The sequence below is a fragment of the Sander lucioperca genome, chromosome 3 (assembly GCF_008315115.2).
Source record: "Sander lucioperca isolate FBNREF2018 chromosome 3, SLUC_FBN_1.2, whole genome shotgun sequence".
Classification (NCBI taxonomy): Eukaryota; Metazoa; Chordata; class Actinopteri; order Perciformes; family Percidae; genus Sander; species Sander lucioperca.
This window is the reverse complement of record NC_050175.1, coordinates 4,501,917-4,524,845: the sequence shown is the minus strand read 5'-3', so window position 1 is coordinate 4,524,845 and position 22,929 is coordinate 4,501,917. Positions and strand designations below refer to the sequence as shown.

At 41.3% G+C, this 22,929-nt stretch overlaps 1 protein-coding gene and 3 non-coding genes across 5 annotated transcripts in view; all 4 read left to right on the top strand.

Annotated features, from left to right (window-relative positions):
- LOC116056319 (cyclic nucleotide-gated cation channel beta-1-like) overlaps positions 1-22,929 on the top strand; it is a 31,498-nt gene that overhangs the window by 8,435 nt on the left and 134 nt on the right. Inside the window, exons 2-11 of one of the 2 annotated variants that reach the window (XM_035999164.1) lie at positions 5,092-5,184; positions 5,347-5,392; positions 10,714-10,753; positions 10,843-10,894; positions 11,379-11,481; positions 11,592-11,608; positions 14,043-14,136; positions 16,571-16,595; positions 17,735-17,807; positions 22,776-22,888. In XM_035999164.1, the coding sequence (XP_035855057.1) occupies positions 5,093-5,184; positions 5,347-5,392; positions 10,714-10,753; positions 10,843-10,894; positions 11,379-11,481; positions 11,592-11,608; positions 14,043-14,136; positions 16,571-16,595; positions 17,735-17,807; positions 22,776-22,888 (655 nt within the window). In that variant the 5' untranslated portion in view covers position 5,092. Of the gene's footprint in view, positions 1-5,091; positions 5,185-5,346; positions 5,393-10,713; positions 10,754-10,842; positions 10,895-11,378; positions 11,482-11,591; positions 11,609-14,042; positions 14,137-16,570; positions 16,596-17,728; positions 17,808-22,775; positions 22,889-22,929 lie in introns of both variants that reach the window. The other variant, XM_031308512.2, reaches the window with a different exon arrangement.
- Positions 19,512-19,584, top strand: trnav-uac. The gene has a single exon. It is a non-coding gene; the product is annotated as a tRNA-Val (tRNA).
- trnav-uac lies at positions 21,939-22,011 on the top strand. The gene has a single exon. It is a non-coding gene; the product is annotated as a tRNA-Val (tRNA).
- trnav-uac lies at positions 22,536-22,608 on the top strand. The gene has a single exon. It is a non-coding gene; the product is annotated as a tRNA-Val (tRNA).

The window sequence follows — 22,929 nt, the reverse complement described above, 5'->3', positions numbered from 1 at the left end:
ACAGGATGGCACATTTTGTCTCCACGAGGTCAAGGGTACATTTTCACTAAAGAGGGACCACCAGTACTTTTACCAAGTGCAGACACAAATTCACTTAGCAGAGGCAAGCTACTGTGACTTTGTTGTTTGGACACCAAGGATAGATGGCAAAGGAGAAGTTCACATTGAGAGAATTATACCGGATACAGTCTTCTTTGAAACTATGCGTGGAAAGGTTCACACTTTTATCCGAACATGTGTCATTCCTGAGCTATTTCCAAGCTAAAAAAATGTACAGCACCTGTTATAATATCACATGATGCCACCAAATCGTCTGAAGGCTGTTACTGTGGTATGCCTGTTCTGGAGACTGATGACAAAATAGAGTGTACATCGGGAATCTGTAAAAGACTATACATGCACAGAAGTTGTTTGCAGACTACTGATCTTAGTGTTTTTAATTGGAAGTTCAGTGTCTGCAAACTGGATTTGGCAAAACGCAAGCGTGCACAAAGAAAACAAATGAAAAGTGGTGAATTTTGAATTGTACTGTTAGACAGACAAATAGAGATTTATTCAATAAATAAATACAATACACATAGGTAATCAAAGTGAAAATGTAATACATTTATGTACATAATGTGTGTACATACATGTTTCTTTGTGTGTGTGTTTGTTTAAATAAATCATTGTATATTTACATTGTATTAATGTTGTACTGTATTCAGTAGTGTGTAAGGGCACAACACACATGGACTACTTTGTCTAAAACTGTAAACGCTTTGGGGTGTTCAGCTTCACACATCTGGATACCAATAGTACTTTGTAGTATAGGGTATCGGTTTCTTCTTTCACCGATAACTCTCTCTAAATGGATTCTTACTGAGGCAAGTCCACGTGTGGACTCCAGCTCTACTGGGCTCAATTGTTTCCTTCCTTTAGTGAAAGCTGGGATCTTCAGCTCAGCATTAAACAAGCTAATAGACTCTGCCACGTTAAACCCTCGTTCAGCCAGTATTACATCACCTGCACTGATGCATTCCAGAAACCCAGAATTTTCTGTGACACGTTTGTCTGATGTTCTGCCTCCCCATCCCTTAGATATGAATATGACTGTTCCTTGTGGGGATATGCCTATTAGGTATTTCATGGTGTGATGATGTTTATAGGTCGAATATATTTGTGCTCTTGCTTTGAAGTCTTTGGGTTTTTCTATAAAAAGTCAATTATGCAGGTACATCTAGGGTAAGTGTGTCTAAATATCATGGGCATTGACAGCCGAAGCTCTTTTCTCTGTAGCCAAAATAAAAATGCTGGAACAAGGTTTGCATGTAGCATGTCAACAGTAGTTCTAAAAGTTCTGCTTGCTGTCGCTATCGAGATTTGGAAGAGAACACTAAGTAGAGCAAAGGACAGGTTCATTTTCATCCTCATACGAGTTAAAAGAAGTTGTTGGAAAGGAGAGAGGGTTGTGTGTGTCGGAAGACATAAAAGAACACTACATACAACTACATTCAGCTTGGCAAACGTGGGGAGTCCATTCATTGCTTTCACTTTTTCATGGTCATTTGCAAAAGCCTGTTGGTCCAATGTTCCTTGTTTTTTTTTTTTTTTTACTGTGCAGGGAGATCAACTAATAGTGAACTGTTAAGAAAGAATTCAATACCAGAGTGACACATAATAGAAAAAAACAAAACACTAGATGAGAATGCAAAGTAAATGTCACAGCAATACATTTCAGACACAGCCTTATTATACAACATTCAAAGTCAAACCTTTCCATGTCTTTCTCCCCCTCTCTTCATACTACCCTCTACCGTTGTCTCTCTACATAATACTCTCTACTGTTATCTCTCTTCATACTACCCTCTACCGTTGTCTCTCTACATGCTACTCTCTACTGTTGTCTCTCTACATACTACTCTCTACTGCTGTCTCTCTGCATACTACTCTCTACTGTTGTCTCTCTGCATACTACTCTCTACTGCTGTCTCTCTACATACTACTCTCTACTGTTATCTCTCTTCATACTACCCTTTACCGTTGTCTCTCTACATACTACCCTCTACCGTTGTCTCGCTACATACTACTCTCTACTGTTGTCTCTCTGCATACTACTCTCTACTGCTGTCTCTCTACATACTACTCTCTACTGCTGTCTCTCTACATACTACTCTCTACTGTTGTCTCTCTGCATACTACTCTCTACTGCTGTCTCTCTACATACTACTCTCTACTGTTGTCTCTCTACATACTACTCTCTACTGTTGTCTCTCTACATACTACTCTCTACCGTTGTCTCTCTGCATACTACTCTCTACTGCTGTCTCTCTACATCCTACTCTCTACTGTTGTCTCTCTGCATACTACTCTCTACTGCTGTCTCTCTACATACTACTCTCTACTGCTGTCTCTCTACATACTACTCTCTACTGTTATCTCTCTTCATACTACCCTCTACCGTTGTCTCTCTACATACTACTCTCTACTGTTGTCTCTCTGCATACTACTCTCTACTGCTGTCTCTCTACATACTACTCTCTACTGCTGTCTCTCTACATACTACTCTCTACTGTTGTCTCTCTGCATACTACTCTCTACTGCTGTCTCTCTACATACTACTCTCTACTGTTGTCTCTCTACATACTACTCTCTACTGTTGTCTCTCTACATACTACTCTCTACCGTTGTCTCTCTGCATACTACTCTCTACTGCTGTCTCTCTACATCCTACTCTCTACTGTTGTCTCTCTGCATACTACTCTCTACTGCTGTCTCTCTACATACTACTCTCTACTGCTGTCTCTCTACATACTACTCTCTACTGTTGTCTCTCTGCATACTACTCTCTACTGCTGTCTCTCTACATACTACTCTCTACTGCTGTCTCTCTACATACCACTCTCTACTGTTGTCTCTCTACATACTACTCTCTACTTTTGTCTCTCTACATACTACTCTCTACCGTTGTCTCTCTACATACTACTCCCTACTGTTGTCTCTCTACATACTACTCTCTACTGTTGTCTCTCTACATACTACTCTCTACTGTTATCTCTCTTCATACTACCCTTTACCGTTGTCTCTCTACATACTACCCTCTACCGTTGTCTCTCTACATACTACTCTCTACTGTTGTCTCTCTGCATACTACTCTCTACTGCTGTCTCTCTACATACTACTCTCTACTGCTGTCTCTCTACATACTACTCTCTACTGTTGTCTCTCTGCATACTACTCTCTACTGCTGTCTCTCTACATACTACTCTCTACTGTTGTCTCTCTACATACTACTCTCTACTGTTGTCTCTCTACATACTACTCTCTACCGTTGTCTCTCTGCATACTACTCTCTACTGCTGTCTCTCTACATCCTACTCTCTACTGTTGTCTCTCTGCATACTACTCTCTACTGCTGTCTCTCTACATACTACTCTCTACTGCTGTCTCTCTACATACTACTCTCTACTGTTGTCTCTCTGCATACTACTCTCTACTGCTGTCTCTCTACATACTACTCTCTACTGCTGTCTCTCTACATACTACTCTCTACTGTTGTCTCTCTACATACTACTCTCTACTTTTGTCTCTCTACATACTACTCTCTACTGTTGTCTCTCTACATACTACTCCCTACTGTTGTCTCTCTACATACTACTCTCTACTGTTGTCTCTCTACATACTACTCTCTAGCGTTGTCTCTCTTAATACGACGTCATCTTTCAGAGCAGCGGAGCTGCTGCTTTGACCGGTGCGTTCCATACAGACACAGAAAGGTGCTTTTTGCGTCGGTATCTGACGCTGAGAGACACTGCCGAAGCGTCTGTATTTTACGAATTGACTTTTGCACGCAGAAAATCAAGCGTAGATAATTACCTCTTCTGAAGAGTCCATCGTGTTTTCTTAATCCTCTCTGTCCTCCTTGGCTACTAGCAACTGCGTGGAGGAGAACGGGTGCGCGATCACGAAAGGCTTGTATAATGTGGACGCACCAACAGTTTTGTTTTAACATTACTTAGAATTCCTTATGGGGGAGACAGAAACTACGCACTATAGCTTTAAGAAAGCTCTCTGTTTACTTTTATTTTCAAAACGTGACATGAACCCCGGTATCCTGGGTGAAAGTCCTGTGTTTGTTTGATTCCTAAAGGCCCGGATACACAGACCAGACGGCCGACCGTCGGCAGAAAAGGCAGTTGGACTGATCAGTCTCCCCAAATTGGTCAAAAAAGTGCTTCGGAACACACCAAAGCGACAAGACGTAATACATCTCCATAACAGCAGGCGGCGCTAATCTGTATTGTCGCCCAAAAATGAAAACTGGCAGCTGATTGGACAAACGCGGCACGTGGGTCTGGTTTCTCTGGAAATTCAAAGCCAGACTGTCATGGCGGCTTTGAGAGACTCTAGTCACGCTCATCCCGCTCCCCGTTTCCTGGTTAGCTCTCCACCAATCAGATGGGTCATTGAGTCCGACTGCCGGCAGTGCCCGCCCCGCCAATTATACATGTCAAATCAGCCAAAATGAAGGACGACAGCCCCTCGGACGGACGACAGCACGGAACACACCGAACAGACTCGAGTCACTGACCTCGCCAAACTGTCCAAAGGCCGATTTTCAGTTCTGTGTGTCCGGGCCATTACATGGAATTTGGCGCCATTTTTCTTCATCACCTTACTTCCTGCTTTGCTCCCGTCATAACTACTACAGCCACTAGAGGGCGCCGCCACTAGAAATGTAAATATGAGGTGTAAATGCTGCTTATATAAATGACTATTGGGAGCGTTTATCAGGGAGGACAGTCTCATAAAATCACCTGTTCTGTATCTTTCAATCGAATATCAAAAGCTGATTACCCTTGAATTGTTCAAATTTTAATTTTTCTGAGCATGTTAATGACTTTTTGGTTAAAGTCAACAATGTCCCTCTTGGTAAGATATTATTATTATGTCATACTGTCTGGGAGAAAATGTTTTTATAATGCATTTTAAATGCATTAGAGGAAGTCTAAACTATTTTTGTAAAAAAAACATCTAGAGCCTTAAATTCAAATAGAGATGTTAACAGCTTGTGTTGGATGACAGTTTAACTCTATGTTTTTGTTCATGGAGGATGTTCAACTGGGTGGTCAAAGTTGTTCCCAAGCCGCCGGAGCCTCCGCCCAAAACACTTGAAGATCAGAAGGATGTGAAACCAGCCGCTGCCTCAGCTTCGGCCACTGTCCCAGCTCCGGCCGCCGTCTCAGCTCCGGCCGCCGTCTCAGCTCCGGCCCCAGCTCCGGCCGCCGCCGTCCCAGAGCCGGCCGCCGCCCCAGCTCCAGCCGCCGCCCCAGCTCCGGCCGCCGCCCCAGCTCCGGCCGCCGCCGTCCCAGCTCCGGCCGCCACCCCAGCTCCGGCCGTGCATCATCCTCCTGTAAGCCATTAGTTTATATTTTTGTCATTTTTTATTTTATGTCAGTTCAATTCAATTCAATTTTATTTATAGTATCAAATCATAACAAGAGTTATCTCAAAACACTTTACAGATAGAGTAGGTCTAGACCACACTATAATTTACAAACACCCAACAATTCTAGTAATTCCCTCAAGAGCAAGCATTTAGTGTCTTATAGCCAATGTAAAACATTTGTGTCTAGTTTTCTGTGGCGTCTGCCACACTGTATTTTTGCAAGCCTTTCTTCTAAAAGATTTTAATTACTAAACTGCGTTTTAAATTACGTTTTGAGGGAAACAGATTTTCTCCTGGATTACGTTTGTTTCAACCCGTTTCCGTTAATCATGATTTTCTGCCCAATGACGCCAAAAAAAACCCTGCCTACCATAGCTTTAAAGCTCCATTGTGTAAGAATTTCTCCAATGTAGCGGTGAAATTGTACATGACAACCAGCTGAATATTACTTTCTAGCCCTTCCTCCTATGGTGGCCGAACCCAAAATGATCTCTTAGTATCTCCATCGTTTCCACGCAGCTGTTCTAGCCACTCCAATATTAACTTTGGTCTTGTTGCTTTGCCTGTCGCGTTGTCGTTTTAATTCACTTTTTCGCTTCCCTGGCAAGTAATCTCCCCCTGGCATTCATCACGGTGACACTGAGTGTAAGAGGGCGAAATGTGGAGCTATGTCCCTCTTTGGCTAATGTATTTTAAAGATGGAGGTATGTCCCTCTTTGGTTAATGTATTTTAAAGATGTAGGTATGTCCCTCTTTGGCTAATGTATTATAAAGATGGAGGTATGTCCCTCTTTGGCTAATGTATTTTAAAGATGGAGGTATGTCCCTCTTTGGCTAATGTATTTTAAAGATGGAGGTATGTCCCTCTTTGGCTAATGTATTTTAAAGATGGAGGTATGTCCCTCTTTGGCTAATGTATTTTAAAGATGGAGGTATGTCCCTCTTTGGCTAATGTATTTTAAAGATGGAGGTATGTCCCTCTTTGGTTAATGTATTTTAAAGATGTAGGTATGTCCCTCTTTGGCTAATGTATTATAAAGATGGAGGTATGTCCCTCTTTGGCTAATGTATTTTAAAGATGGAGGTATGTCCCTCTTTGGCTAATGTATTTTAAAGTTGGAGGTATGTCCCTCTTTGGCTAATGTATTTTAAAGATGGAGGTATGTCCCTCTTTGGCTAATGTATTTTAAAGATGGAGGTATGTCCCTCTTTGGCTAATGTATTTTAAAGATGGAGATATGTCCCTCTTTGGCTAATGTATTTTAAAGATGGAGGTATGTCCCTCTTTGGCTAATGTATTTTAAAGATGGAGGTATGTCCCTCTTTGGCTAATGTATTTTAAAGATGGAGGTATGTCCCTCTTTGGCTAATGTATTTTAAAGATGGAGGTATGTCCCTCTTTGGCTAATGTATTTTAAAGATGGAGGTATGTCCCTCTTTGGCTAATGTATTTTAAAGATGGAGGTATGTCCCTCTTTGGCTAATGTATTTTAAAGATGGAGGTATGTCCCTCTTTGGCTAATGTATTTTAAAGATGGAGGCGCTACATGGCGGCCGTCATTCGAGTGACTCGCTCGTATGTATTCTGAATAATTCTGAATGTCAGATTCTACGCTTACAAGAATAGTTTGATTAGTTGGTGGAAGTAATTACACATGAATGAGTACATATTTGTGAAAGAAAAAAGGTTTTTTTTCTAAGAATCAACTAAAATAATTACACAATGGAAGTTTAAGTTATGTACGTAAGCTACAAAGGTTAGTCCAAAACAAACGTGATGTAGGACAAAATGCATTTGCCTTGCAACGTTATTGAGAATGTAGTTTAGTTGTATGGGAACGTCATTTTTAGTGCTGATTTGTTGATACTGTCACTGGGGGAGGCTACTGTCAAAAATATAAAACAGTTTGTTTGTACGTATTTATTTACAACCCCTGTCATGATAAAGTAATTTCTGTATCTGGATATTTTGACATTTGAATGTATGTATGTACTGTATGTGTGTATATATGTACGGAGGAAGGTCAGCGGCAAAAACAGAACTTTTAGTGGACACTAACTGACCCTGAACATTTGCTCCATAGGGTTACATTACACGGCTGCCGGTTACAGCGTTCTCGCTTAATAATGGACTAATTTCAAAGATTGTTTTTCCCATCAGTCACTTAACATAGGAAAATAGGGTCCAGGTTGAAAAAAACGGTAGTTACACTTTAACATGAGACAAAAACCAAGCCAAGCTGTGGACTTGAGACTTGAGACTTGCTTTGATTGAGGTCTGGCAGAAGTTACCGGATTCACGAGGCGAGTTCTTAGAGGCTCAGAAGGAGCTTCTTCCCTCAGGCCACGAGGATGCTAAAAGAGGACACTGACTAAGAGCTTTATTAACCTATCGACACGCCGACACGCCGGCCAAAACAGTGAGCTGCTTTTAAAACCTGTCAGCAGGCAGAATGCAAAATACCGAGCTGCTTTATCCACCTATCAACACGCTGTCTGCCAAATAGTAAGCTGCTTTACAAACATATTGATAAACAGAATGCCAAATACTGAGCTGCTTTAAAAAAAGCTGTCAGAGGGTATGTATTAGAGTTGAGCCGGATACTCGGCTGAAACGAGTATCCGGTACGGATAAAGCACTTTTGCCGAGTACGAGTATTATACGAGTAATATGAGTCAATATCTGTGCTCGGATTGAATAAAAATCCTCATCGGGTAGCTGACTGTGTCTGCGTTCTGTGATAGGCTAGTCGTCACAGCGCCCCTCCCCTACACACATACAGATGTATTGCGTTGTTGTGTCCCGCTCTGCTCACTCACACACAGAACACTGAGAAGAGAACATCTCTCTCTCTCTGTCTCTCCCTCAGTCACTCAGGTTCGCGGGTCTTTTCCGTTAACGTTTAGGGTTTCTTCAGCTTCAGGTTTGTTTTTTACTTCGGTTTGTAGTACTTACTTATTAATCAGTAGAGTTCTGGTAAACGTGGGGTTTGTTCAGACGTGGTGCTTGGTAGAATGCGACTTGCGTTGCGTCTCTGCCTGTCGGAGATTTTTTTTCTTTTTTAAACCGTCAGCTGGCTCTAACCAGTTTTTTTTTACTTCACGTTCAGTGTCTGACACTTTCTTGCTGTATTTCATAAAAAAAAATATAAAATATACTTATAATGGAAGTAGTGGTATAAAACTATATTACAAATTAATTAGCTACACACACAACTGGTCTTCATTAAAGTTAATGCAGATCTGAAAAAACAGCGTCGGACTATTTGATCCGTAGAACACAGTCCCCCCCGCCCCCAATTTCTGATCAACCCATATCAATTGCATGCTTAAAATAACATACCGGTTAAAGCCCCGCCCATTTCAAGACAACCCGACCCACTTCCGGTTAAATCCTGTCCACTTCCGGGTTAGGCCCCGACCAGTCCGAGTACAGATACAGATACAGATAATTCATATGGTTAACAGATACAGATACAGATAATGCTGTACTCGCTCATCCCTAGTATGTATGTATGTATGTATGTGTGTATGCATGTATGCATGTGTATATATATATATATATATATATGTATATACAGTATATGTATGTATGTATGTATATATGTATGTACTGTATGTGTGTATGTATGTATGTACTGTATGCATGTATGCATGTGTGTATATATATATATATATGTATGTACTGTATGTGTGTATGTATGTACTGTATGTGTGTATGTATGTATGAATGTATGCATGTACTGTATGTGTGTGTATGTATGTATGTGTGTATGTGTGTGTATGTATGTATGTATGCATGTATGCATGTGTATATAACAGTTTTTGGTTGATAATAACATTATATCTGTCTTTCAACCTGGCTTTAGAAAAAATCATAGTACTGCCACGCCACTATGAAAGTACTTAATGATATAATTAGTGCTTTAGATGATCGTAAATCATGTGCTGCATTATTTATTGATCTAACAAAAGCCTGTGATACAGTCAGTCATGTTATCCTACTATCACTGTTGGCTTGCATTGGCCTTTCTGATGCTGCTATTGGTTGGGTCAGTAGCTATTTAAATAACAGATGTCAATGCGTTCTTCTAAATGACTACATGTCTGAGAAACTTACTGTTAACTATGGTGTGCCACAGGGTTCTATTTTGGGGCCCTTGCTTTTTACAATATATATTAATAACCTCAGTGAAAATGTTATGAATGCCAATATACACATGTATGCTGATGATACCATTATCTACTGTTCTGCAAAATCACCTGCTCAGACAATTTTAAAGCTACAAAAAGCATTTGAAAATATTCAGCTCAATTAACAAGAAAACTAAATATATGTTTTTTAACAGAACCTGTAAGCATGGACCTTTCCTGCCTCATCTCCACACATTACAGGGCAGGCAAATAGAACTAGTTCCCTCGTACAAATACCTGGGATTTATATTGGAGAAAGACATGTCTTTTAATAATGGGACACACTCCTTCATATTTAACTACACTCTTAACATCTAGTAGATCGGAACATAATCTAAGATCAAGTACATACTTACTGGATGATGTTCCACAAACTAAAACAGAGTTTGGAAAAACTGCTTTTTGTTACAGTGCCCCAACTTCATGGAATGAGTTACAAAATCAGCTAAAATTGCAGGTTTTAATTTCACATACTGAATTCAAGTCCTGCCTACATCAAATATATCAACATGTTTGCGCTTGTTTTTATAAAATGTGATTTTCTGTTTTTATTTTCGTATTTGTTATTGCTGTCCATCCCTGTCTGTCTGTTATTTATTGTATATTAAAGTGTATTTTTATGTGCTGCCTTCTTGGCCAGGGCTCACTTGTAAAAGAGATTTTAATCTCAATGTGATTTTTTCCTGGTAAAATAATAATAATAAATAAAATATATATATATATATGTGTATATATGTACTGTATGTATGTATGTATGTCTGTACTGTATGTATGTGTGTGTATGTATGTATGTACTGAATGTGTGTATGTATGTATGAATGTATATATGTATATACAGTATATGTATGTATGTATGTACTGTGTGTATGTATGTATGTATGTATGTATGTATGTATGTATGTATGATGTAGCCTTTATATGTAAAAATAGTAGTTGTAAAAGTTTGAAATCCTACACATAGTAAGTGACTAATGACTTTGGAGATATGACTTTAAATGTAATATATCCTTTACTCAAATGAATAAATAACAAATGATGCATCATTTTAATGATATGTATTTACGATGGCATCTATTTTGTGTTTTTAACAGGAGAAGAAAGTGACATTTCACGATGAGTCCAAAAATACGGGTAAGATTGCTTGCACAGTGAACATCATGGTTCAGTTTGGTTCTCTTCTTCACATTAAACATAAACCATAATTAATGTTTTATCGACAGCTCCAAAAGCTGACAAACCCAATCAGGAAGGGCAGGCAGCAGAGGAGACTGGGTGAGTTACACTGACATCGACATCGACAGTTATCACTAGTCGGTTTATAAATAGTCTCGCATAGTCAGACCTTCTTCCACAGCTCTGTGGAGGAAGGTCTGGCTAGTCCACACAGCATTCCAGGATGGGAGAAAAATCTGCTCTGGTTTATTGCATTTCTTTAAACCAATCACAATCGTCTTGGGCGGTGCTAAGCTCCGGACGGAGCCACGGTGCCTCTGCTAAATAGTCTCAGGAAGGAACTTGTTTTGGTGGAACGTGTGTACGTTCAAAAGTAGTTTTAGTCGTGCAACAGAAAACTCAGATTGGACAGATAGTCTAGCTAGCTGTCTGGATTTACCCTGCAGAGATCTGAGGAGCAGTTAACCATAGTCCTCACAAATGTACCGGAGGTTAGAACGCCAACACAAAGAAAGAGGAAGGGGACGGACATCCGGCGATGAGTGTAGTTATTGGTTAAAACTGTGATTTTCTTGTTCCTCAGCCCAGCGGCTGGCTCTCAGCCCGGTGTGTTGACGTGGATCAGCGGCGTTATGCCTCAACCGGCGGTCACACCGAAGCTGAGCCGAGACAACTCCACCACCAAGGTGAGGCTCAGATACTGACCCGGGGTCAGATTTCTACAACACAGACTCTTCCTGTACGTCCTGATAATGTTTTCCATGTCTTCTTGTTCCTGCATCCCCTCTGTTCTCAGGATGAAAATGGCACAAGGTAAACACACTGTGTGTGTGTGTGTGTGTGTGTGTGTGTGTGTGTGTGTGTTTGCGCGTGTGTGCATGTCTGTGTGTGTGTGTGTGTTTCTCTGTGTGCATGTGTGTGTGTGTGTGTGTGTGTGTGCATGTGTGCGTCTCTGTGTGTTTGTGTGTGTTTGTGTGAGTGTGTGTGTGTGTGTGTGTGTGCATGTGTGCGTCTCCGTGTGTTTGTGTGTGTGTGTGTGTGTGTGTTTGTGTGCGTGTGTGTGTGTTTGTGTGTGTGTGTGTGTGTGTGTGTGTGTGTGTGTGTGTGTGTGTGCGTGTGTGTGTGCGTCTGTGTGTGTGTGTGTGTGTGTGTGTGTGCGTCTGTGTTTTTGTGTGTTTATGTGTGTGTGTGTGTGTGTGTGTGTGTGTGTGTTTAGGGGAAAATTTCAAAATAAAAATTTTACACCTTAAGTATTGTGTTTTAGGACTTAAATTCATATAAATTTACTTAGTCGATGAATCACTTTGCATGTACTTTTGTGCATTTCGCTCTATTTTTATGTCTTGATATAGGTCTTAAATTTCATTCATAAAGGCCTTAAATTTGACATGTTGAAACAGAAAAGGCAGAAAGCGTGTATACACGCTAAAAGTATTGTTTTTTTAAATGGAGTCTGGTGGGTTTCGTGCTAGCGACCTCAGAGCTGTTTCTGGTGAAACAGAAAGGTGTTAAGGGGTTTTAAAAAGGTCTATCTCTGTAGGGATCCTTTCCATAATGTTGTCAGACACTTAGAATAATAATCTGAGTCTGTCAACAGAACTTTTAGTGGACGCTAACTGGCCCTGAACATTTGCTCCATAGGGTTACATTACAGCCCGGTTCACGGCTGCAGGTTACAGCGTTCCCGCTGGACCATTTTCAAAGATTGTTGTTCTCATCAGTCACTTAGACACAAAAACATAGGAAAATAGGGTCCAGGTTGAAAACTGAGACAAAAACCAAGCCAAGCTGTGGACTTGAGACTTGAGACTTGCTTTGATTGAGGTCTGGCAGAAGTTACCGGATTCACGAGGCGAGTTCTTAGAGGCTCAGAAGGAGCTTCTTCCCTCAGGCCACGAGGATGCTAAAAGAGGACACTGACTAAGAGCTTTATTAACCTATCGACACGCCGACACGCCGGCCAAAACAGTGAGCTGCTTTTAAAACCTGTCAACAGACAGAATGCCAAATACTGAGCTGCTTTATCCACCTATCAACACGTTGTCTGCCAAATAGTAAGCTGCTTTACAAACATATTGACAAACAGAATGCCAAATACTGGGCTGCTTTGAAAAAGCTGTCAGAGGGCAGAATGCCAAATAGTGAGCAGCTTTATTAACTGTGGATACAAAGAAAAGAGCAATCCTAAAAGTTACTTTACCTACTTTGCTTCTTCACCTTCATTTGTCCGTCAATCACTTTAAAGGATTATTTCTCAACCTGGACCCTATTTTCCTATGTCCTTGTGTCTAAGTGACTGATGGGAACAACAATCTTTGAAATTAGTCCAGTATTAAGGGAGATACAGGCTCCAATGTAACCACGCGGGGCTTTTGGGTCAACTAAAAGTTCTGTTTTTGCCGCTGACAGGCTCAGATTATTATTCTCAGTGTCTGACAACATTATGAAAGGATCCCTACAGAGATAGACCTTTTAGTTAAAGAGTAAGATCCTTTTAGTTTAACATGAAACAGCCCCAAAATCACCATCACCAAACCCACCAGACTCCATGTAAATAATCAGCACTTTTAGCATGTATTGAACCAGCATATCTCCACCAGACTCCATGTAAATAATCAGGACTTTTAGCGTGTATTGAGCCAGCATATCTCCACCAGACTCCATGTAAATAATCAGGACTTTTAGCATGTATAGAGCCAGCATATCTCCACATGTAAATGGGTGAATTAAGGGTTTATTTCAACCAAACCAGAGTGGTGATTGTTGGAACAGTGGAAAGATGAACCAAGACGGCTTTTGGTAGTTTTATTTAGTTTCTGTCCACTTTGAATGAAGTGTGTTTTACGATGATAAAATTCTTGATTATTTACATGGAGTCTGGTGGGTTTGGTGACGGTGATTTCAGGGCTGTTTCACGTTAAACTAAAAGGATCTTACTCTTTAACTAAAAGGTCTATCTCTGTAGGGATCCTTTCATAATGTTTTCAGACAGTTAGAATAATAATCTGAGTCTGTCAGCGGCAACAACAGAACTTTTAGTGGACGAAATAGAAGAATATTAACATGACATTGCAGCTTGTTTTGCCGCTGACAGCTCCTGTGATCGTCATCATATTTGTCCCAACGATGTCTCTGATCATCAGAGTTTAGATGGATGTTCCTGCCCGAGGAGCTCTGCTAGTGTTTAGTGTTTAGCAGCTGCCTGACATCAACCGTTCGGTTGTTCTTTGTTTGTTTTTTACCACAGAAAAGGGATGATGGCGTGGATCACTCAGGGTTTGGAGAAAGTTGTTCCTCAGCCAGATCTGAACAAGAAAGAAACAGCGGAGCTGCCCATCGAGGTACAGTTCCTCTAAAACTCCCTGATTAACGTGTTGTATCTCTGTACAAGAACCAAAACAACAACAATGACACAATGGCTTTTTACAGGGGGGGGGGGGCTATAAACATATTTTACAAAATGTCAAACTTTTCTTTTAAGGTCAGTGAAACCCTGAACAAAAATCCTAATTTTAAAAACCTGAAAAATCCAGATTAACCCTGAAAAGATTGGAGTAACCTCCCAAAAAATCTGAGATAACCTTAAAAAGATGAATATCTGAAACGTTAGAGGGGAAATTGGTTTTCAGGGTTAATCAAAATAATTTTACTACCCTAAAACCTGTAACAAATATGTCCAGCAATTTATTTTCATAAAACACTTGATCCTACATTTCCCAGGATGCACCCTAACCTGAGGCCTGTACTACGAATCCAGATCAACATGTCCTGGATTTATTTCAGTTACTTCACTAACCCTAAAAACGGCATTCCTGCATAAGCTGCGTCATGACGGTGGTTAACAACTAGTTCAGTCAACCCAGGGTATTCCAATCCAGCGACGCGCGCATTCACATAAAAGAGGCGGTGTTTGCACAGCACGACCAATCACAAACATCTACCAGAGCCGCATATTTTATATAAGAAGAGCAAACTATAATTCTACATAAATATGAAGAACACAGACATGGTTTTACAGGCAGAACGCAATACAGTCGCTGCTTCCTAAAACAGGAAGGAAAGCTGGCAAAAAATAGCCGACGCTGTAGATGTGTAAATCACAACACTTATTAATATCACTTCCCCATCAGTCAGCACCAAGATCTCACCATAATTACACTTGTGCTTTCCATAAACTTTACTTTAGCCTATTATTTCAGGTGCAACTAGAGGGTGACACGGGAATCAACTGTCGTTCCCATCCAACCCCGAGCCCACGAAAATACTACCGTCATATCCCGAGTCAGTCACGTGACTGCCCTCCCCCCAAAAATCCTGTCCTGCAAAATCCAGAGACTCCCGAATCCCGTCCGCTCCCGTTTGGTTCCCTATGTTTTCTAAAGTTATCAGACTCTGTTGCCCCCCCTGTAACAACCCGTTCTCATTCCAAACTCGTAAAATAAGGACGTTTGGACAGTGGCTGTCAGCGTCTGATGTGACGAAAAAGGCGTCTTTCAGCGTATTTGTGTAACGCACCGGGGAGAGCAGCAGTTAGAGAGCATTTAGCGAGTAGTATGTAAGGGTGAATTTCAGCATATGGAGGTTGGTTGGGGTGGTGGATGGGTCAAACAAACACAGGACTTTCACCCAGGAGAGCGGGGTTCGCATCCCGCTTGTCACACTTGCTATAGTTGCTTTTTATTTTCCTCCCGCGTGTCACAGAACCGTACGCCCACCCACGACCCTTTCCTTAACATAACTGCGTCAAAAGGGACGGCAATAGTCCCGACCAAGCGCGTTTACTTATAGCGCTAAAGGGACGACAATAGTCCCGACCAAGCGCTTTTACTTATAGCGCTAAAGGGACGACAATAGTCCCGACCAAGCGCGTTTACTTATAGCGCTAAAGGGACGACAATAGTCCCGACCAAGCGCGTTTACTTATAGCGCTAAAGGGACGACAATAGTCCCGACCAAGCGCGTTTACTTATAGCGCTAAAGGGACGACAATAGTCCCGACCAAGCGCGTTTACTTATAGCGCTAAAGGGACGACAATAGTCCCGACCAAACGCGTTTACTTATAGCGCTAAAGGGACGACAATAGTCCCGACCAAGCGTGTTTACTTATAGCGCTAAAGGGACGGCAATAGTCCCGACCAAGCGCGTTTACTTTTAGCAAGCGTCCGTATTTTACGAGATGAGTGTGAGAACCTGTTGCCTGTAACGTGTTTGGTTAATCGCGGTCAAATCACTGAGGTTGCCTTGGAAATTTAGGCTACACTATACATGCATTACCTGCAGGTCTAGGTAACATGCATTCCCTGCAGGTCTAGGTAACATGCATTACCTGCAGGCCTAGGTAACATGCATTACCTGCAGGCCTAGGTAACATGTATTACCTGCAGGTCTAGGTAACATGCATTACCTGCAGGCCTAGGTAACATGTATTACCTGCAGGCCTAGGTAACATGCATTACCTGCAGGTCTAGGTAACATGCATTACCTGCAGGCCTAGACCATTTCATTACGTAATTCCTAACGGAGATCTTCTCTCACACTCAAAACACACATTTATCGATTTAGGGTAGGTTAGAAGAATCGCTGCCTTCCGCATACTAAGTAGGCTTGTGAACAGGGCAGCTGCTTTGTCTTGCTCTGATAGGCTACTCTGTGGCTAGCAGTAGCCAATCAACAAACATATTGTGAGTTGTAAGTGGTTCTCTTTTCTAAAACAAAATGCCTCGCAATCTTTGGGCGCACTCAAGATGTAACCTTGTGTGTTTGTTTCTCCTCAGGAGCGCCAACCAGCAGCTGCAAAAGGTGAGAACACATCTGGATAGTCCTGCAGACGGAGCCGAGACTCGAGATGTCATTCGTTCATTCAACCTTTATTTACACTCGGGAGATCATTGAGGGGCGAGTCAAATTAAAAAGACAACAAAAGAGAACAACAACACAGAAAGCATCACCATAGGAAAAATGGAAAGACAATAAAACTTTTCTGAATTAGAAAAATGATTTGATAAATAAATTAGGATAATGAGGATGCAAAAGAAAGTACAACTATGTAAAGGAAGTACAAGTAGACATTTGTTTAAAACTAGATTTCTAAATTGTCCAAAAGGCACATTGAGGTGATTTTAAAGGTCCCATGGCATGAAAATGTCACTTTATGAGGTTTTTTAACATTAATATGCGTTCCCCCAGCCTGCCTATGGTCCCCCAGTGGCTAGAAATGGTGATAGGTGTAAACCGAGCCCTGGGTATCCTGCTCTGCCTTTGAGAAAATGAAAGCTCAGATGGGCCAATCAGGAATCTTGCCTTTATGACGTCATAAGGGGAAAGGTTACCTCCCCTTTCTCTGCTTTGCCCACCCAGAGAATTTGGCCCACCCATGAGAAAGAGCGAGAAATCATGGCTTTCAAACGAGCAAAGTGGCAGTTGGTCAAGGCCACACCCCCCCCACCCCTCCACCTTGCCCCCCCTCTCTCCTCCTCAACAGCATTTAAAGCTACAGACACAGAAATGGCACATCCTCAGGAAAGCTCAATGTGGGACTGGCTCTAGTGGCTGGAATTCTGCACCAAGGCTGAATTTAGGGAAAGAGACTTCAGATACAGTATTAGGGGACCACTAAGGCCTATATAAAAGAGACTTCAGATACAGTATTAGGGGACCACTAAGGTCTATATAAAAGAGACTTCAGATACAGTATTAGAGGACCACTAAGGTCTATATAAAAGAGACTTCAGATACAGTATTAGAGGACCACTAAGGTCTATATAAAAGCATCCAAAAAGTTCAGAGCGAGTTGTGGAACATGAAGTAAAAGCCAGTCAGCAGAGCGAGTCTGATAATGTTTCTCTGAGTGACATAGAAGTTCTGTAACATAGTTTTCTAATAAGAGCCTTATAGATAAAGAGATACCAATATTAATCTCTGGTTTCTTTTAGCTGCAGAGCCTCAGATCACCGTGGTGGAGGTGGCATCAGATCAAGAGGACCAAACTGACAACAGACCACTGCCGCCCAGGTGTGTGTGTGTGTGTGTGAGTGTGTGTGTGTGTGTGTGTGTGTGTGTGTGTGTGTGTGTGTGTGTGTGACATTGTTTCTGCAAGTTCACCAAGTTAAATGTTGGTGCTTTCTAATAGCACATAGAATGGCATGTAGTGGCATCTAGTGGTGAGATTGCAGATTGCAACCAACTGACTGCTCCCTCACGCGATTGTGCATTTTCCTAGGATGGCAGAGGATCGTCCCTCTCTACTTGGCCTCTGATTGGCTTGTAATTGCAGCCTTAATTTGTTGAGTTGGTTAGATTTAGGCATGAGGAGAGATATTGGTTAAGGTTAGGGGTTGGGTAAAAATACCATGGTAAGCCAATCAGAGGCAGAGTAAGGTGGGACATTTCTTCGCCATCCTAGGAAACGCAACCTCACCTCCCTCACCCTCCCTTTCCAAGCGTGTAGGAGAACCTACGGTCATGGTATCGAACTGCGATACTTTTAGGAACCAACCGAATAATGTTTGCAGGAAAAATTCTGCGTTACGCACAGAGATTGGCTCGCGTGTGTTGTTGTATTTTGAAAGATTTGACTACAGTGTACATCACATAAGGGGAAAGGAGCTGAAAAAAAAGATTTGTACGATATATACCATTTGTACCATGTTGTAATTTCTCTTTGTCAAAATTGATTTTATTAAATTAGTATGGATAAAAGTATCGTTCAGGAACCAAGTTCAAAGTCACAGTATTGGTATCGGTACCGGTATGAAAATCTTTGAAAGGGGCTTTTAAGTAATTCCAGTGTTATCCCATCCACGGCAATACTTGACGCTTTGGGTACCCCTTTGGTATCATCCTTCAACTTTCAGTGTAAAAGCACATAGTTAAAGTGTAACTCTCGCCAAAATGCAACCTAGGGTCTTTTTGTGAATGTACCCGAGTCAAATTTTCATTTAAAAGCATATTTAGGACGGAATCGCCACTTTTCAGATGTATTGTATTTTCGTTTTTTGGTCAAATGGCCTTTTGAATGGGAGTAATAGGGGCACTACTATGCTAGCCTCAAAATAGCTATTTTTAAACCACTAAGAAGGCTCGACACAACATGAGACTTTGCTCCAAGTATCACCAGGAGCTCTACACCTTAACTAAAGCATTGACAACATTGTTTGTGTACCCAGAGTTTACTAAAAAGAAAGGTTTTAACAACTCACCGTAGCTCTTGTTGTTTCTGGCTGCTACCACCTCAAAGGAGTCGATATCAAAACCACAGATTTAGGATATCCCTTGGTCACCGGTGTAGTTAAGGTGTAGAGCCCCTGGTGATTACTTGGAGCAAAGTCTCATGTTGTGTCGAGCCTTCTTAGTGTTTTAAAAATAGTTATTTTGAGGCTAGCATAAAAGTGTCCCTAGCACTCCCATTCAAAAGGCCATTTGACCGAAAAACGGTACAGACCGAAGAATACGGTACATCTTAAAAGTGGCGATTCCGTCCTAAATATGCTTTTAAACTAAAGTTTGACTCGGGTACATTCACAAAAAGACCCTAGGTTACATTTTGGCAAGAGTTACGCTTTAAGGTGAGGAAAATAATGTGGGTGGGGTTTAAAGATGTACGTTTAAGTGACACGCCGGACAAGAACAGGACACGAACCCCAGTCTCCTTGTTGAAAGTCCTGTGGTTTAGAGTCACATTAAAGCATAGATTACGTTGCAGATGTTGAAAGCAGGGGTTCCATAGTGTAGAGGTCATCACGTCTGCTTTACACGCAGAAGGTCCTGGGTTCAATCCCCAGTGGAACCAGCCTTTAGTCTTAGAGCCTGAATGAAGTAAGAACGTTGTCTTGTTACCACCTGGAAATCATCAGTTGTAACCCTCATCACACTCATTATATTTTTTCACCCTTGTGTTGTCTTCCCTTTTTGTTTTTCTGGGTCAAAATGTAAACTTTTCTTTCAACGTTTTGGTCGTCTTTTTCAAAACTTTTGTTGCTTTTCCCCATGATGTTTTTGTCACTTTTTCCAATGTTTTGGTAAAAAAATTTCTGCGCCTTTTGACGTTTTTGTGGGTTTTTTCTCCCCACATTTTTGAAGCTTTTGCGGACATTTTTGTCACTTTTTTTCAACATTCTTTCATAAAAAAAAATTTGAATGCTACAAAACTTAGTAAAACATCCAAATTTAAAGAAAGTATTTGGCTGATAATTTATTTTACTTGTGAAGAGCGTGGTGTGGAACAATCCACATTATTTTTCTGAAAATTTGGTTGAAAGCAACCCAGTTGCTGATAAAGAAATCTTTTAAAAATGGGTCAAAGTTGACCCGAGGACAACACAAGGGTTAAAAGATTATTTTTTCGGGGCTTTTCCCTTTATTATGAAGTGACAGTGAATAGACATGAAAGGGGGAGAGAGATGAGCCATGACACGCAGCAAAGGGCACTGCTGCACTACTCAGCCAACATGGGGCGAACGCTCTTACTGGGTGAGCTAGAGACCGCCCCAATCAAAAAGGTTTTAATGACAATCAAATATCTAAAGGTGCTTAGTCATCCAGGTTGTCTCTCTTCATACCAAGTCATCTTACAGTGCCGCAGTCAATCGCCTGCCCTGTACTGTGCGTCTCACACAGACACTAAAGGGTGATTTTTGCGTCAGTATTTGACGGCAAGAGCCACTGACCAAGCGTTGGACGAGTTGGGAGTGAGAACAGGTTGGCAGGTAACGTAAAATCTTGAAAGGCCCTTCTCCAGAGATGGTGTTTGGTTTGTCAGTTCTGGGCTACTGTAGAAATATGGCAGGGCAACATGACAGGCTCCGTGGAAGATGAAGATGGAAGATGCTCCCTTTGTAGATATGAAAACACAACAATTCTTGGTTTTTAGGTTATTCTACACTAAGGAAAACATAGTTATGAATATATTATTCCATTTCTGCCAATAGAGCTCCCCTAAAATCAAGTTCAAGTTACTTTATTTGTCCCCCAGTGGGGCAATTTGTTGTGCAGCAGATAGGAAAGTACAAATCACACACAGTCATACACACAATACAGAGATTGCCTACCTTGCAGGCAGTCAAAAACAATAAAATCTACACACTGCTCCTGTAATAACTTTTTCACCCATCAAAGTATGAAAGGCTGATGTTCTAGACCAATGTGCAAGCTCATGTTTCATTTGTTTTGGCAGATTTAGTTGTTCAGGTTTGAGATTCTGCATGTTTAAACTCTGTTACAAAACAGATGATTATTAGAGAGTTTCCTAGAGATATTTCTTCATATCAGGGAGGAAAAACCTTTCAAACAGTATTTAGACATCATGGGACACAAAGTGTCTCCATGTTTACAGATCAGCTTGGTGTTTACTGAGAATAAATTAGCACAGTCACGGTGATTTAATTTAAAAGAACTGCAGCTGAATAAGCCAAAATAAGAGTCTTTACGTTCGGTGCATCTGAAATATTGGTTGAAGAAACCAACAAACATATTTCCAACACATTCTCACTCCCATCTCGGACGCTTGGTCAGGTACCTTTGTCATTGTTATTGACGCTTAAAGTCTCCTTTAGCGCCATATAACGCGTTTTAACTAAATGCGCTTGGTCGGGACTTATCCCTTTGGACGTAGTTATGTTAAGGAAAAGCTTGTGCGTGGGCTTACGTTTCCGTGACTCGCGGGAACAGGATGGTTGAGTTTAGGAAAAGCTCATGGGTGGGTTTACATTTCCGTGACACGCAGCAATAACGGGACGGTTAAAGACACACGTGGGACATGAACCGCAGTCTCCTGGGTGAAAGTCCTGTGCATCCGTATTTTACGAGTTCGAAGTGAGAACGGGTTGATATTTCACACCTATAAATATCTACTCTTCTCCTTCCAAAGAAGGAAGGTTGTTAAGCAGGAAGCAGTGGGTAAATAATGTCAGCTCAACAACAAGCTTGTGAGTGGATTAAAACTAATCTAATTTGTTAATTGTGAGCTGGAAACCTGGAGACATTTTCCTCTAACAAACCAGAGAGTGTTTTTAGAAACAGCTGACGATGACTGTCTCTACTGTACTGAATCGTGTACTGTATGGACATCAGATGCTTTCCATGTTTTTTCTTTTATTCAGAGACTCTGGTGGACCTCGATTACATTCGAAATATTTCTCTCGCAGAGGTTCCATAGTGTAGTGGTCATCACGTCTGCTTTACACGCAGAAGGTCCTGGGTTCAATCCCCAGTGGAACCAGACTTTGGTCTTATGGCCTGAAGTAAGAGTAGGGAAACCCCGCTATTTAACCTCTGAGGGTGCGTTAGGTGGTGCTCTAAGGTTAAAGGTGTGAGAAAGACGTTTCAGATCTGACTGAACTGTAAGGAAACCCAGCTATCTATCCTCTGTAGGGTCTTTAGATGACAGTCGCTATGGTCAAAACTAAACAAATTCTCAAATTTGGCCACATGTGAGAATGCCAACGATGGTCTTTCAGACTTAGCCTTGGGTGTCTCCAACGATGTCTGTTGTAACAATGGTCGAGCACTAACAAACAAAGAGGTACCAATCATATTGACAACGACCCCACACAGGTTAAATAGCGGGGTTTCCTAAACACCCAAAAACTTCTCTCTATGTAATCGGACTACCTTCTGCAACCAGTGGAGTCGCCCTTTAAGGCACTTTCGCATTGGTTGCACTTTTCAGACCTGGAAAGTCTATTTCTATGGTTCAGAATCACATTCATACACATTTTATATTAAGACTTCACCCACCACAGAGGTTCTATAGTGTAGTAGTTATCACATCTGCTTTACACGCAGAAGATCCTGGGTTCAATCCCCAGTGGAACCAGACTTAAGTCCTATTAACTGAAATCTGTCACGTTGTTGCTTAAGTGGAGTACAGTGAATAACAGTAGATATTGTCTCAAAGTACCAAAAATTAGACAGAAATGTAGATATATAAGCCAAATCTGTGAGTTATAGTTGAACATATGTGTGTGTTTGTGTGCCTGACAGGATGATAGACTGGCTTAAACACGGTCTGGAGAACATGGTTCCTCAGCCAGAGAGTCATGTTCGCTCAAAGACAGAAGTCAACAAGAAGACTGAAGCTCCTCCTTCAACTAAAGGTCAGCCTCAGATCATCCTTATTCAACTCATAGTGATGTCG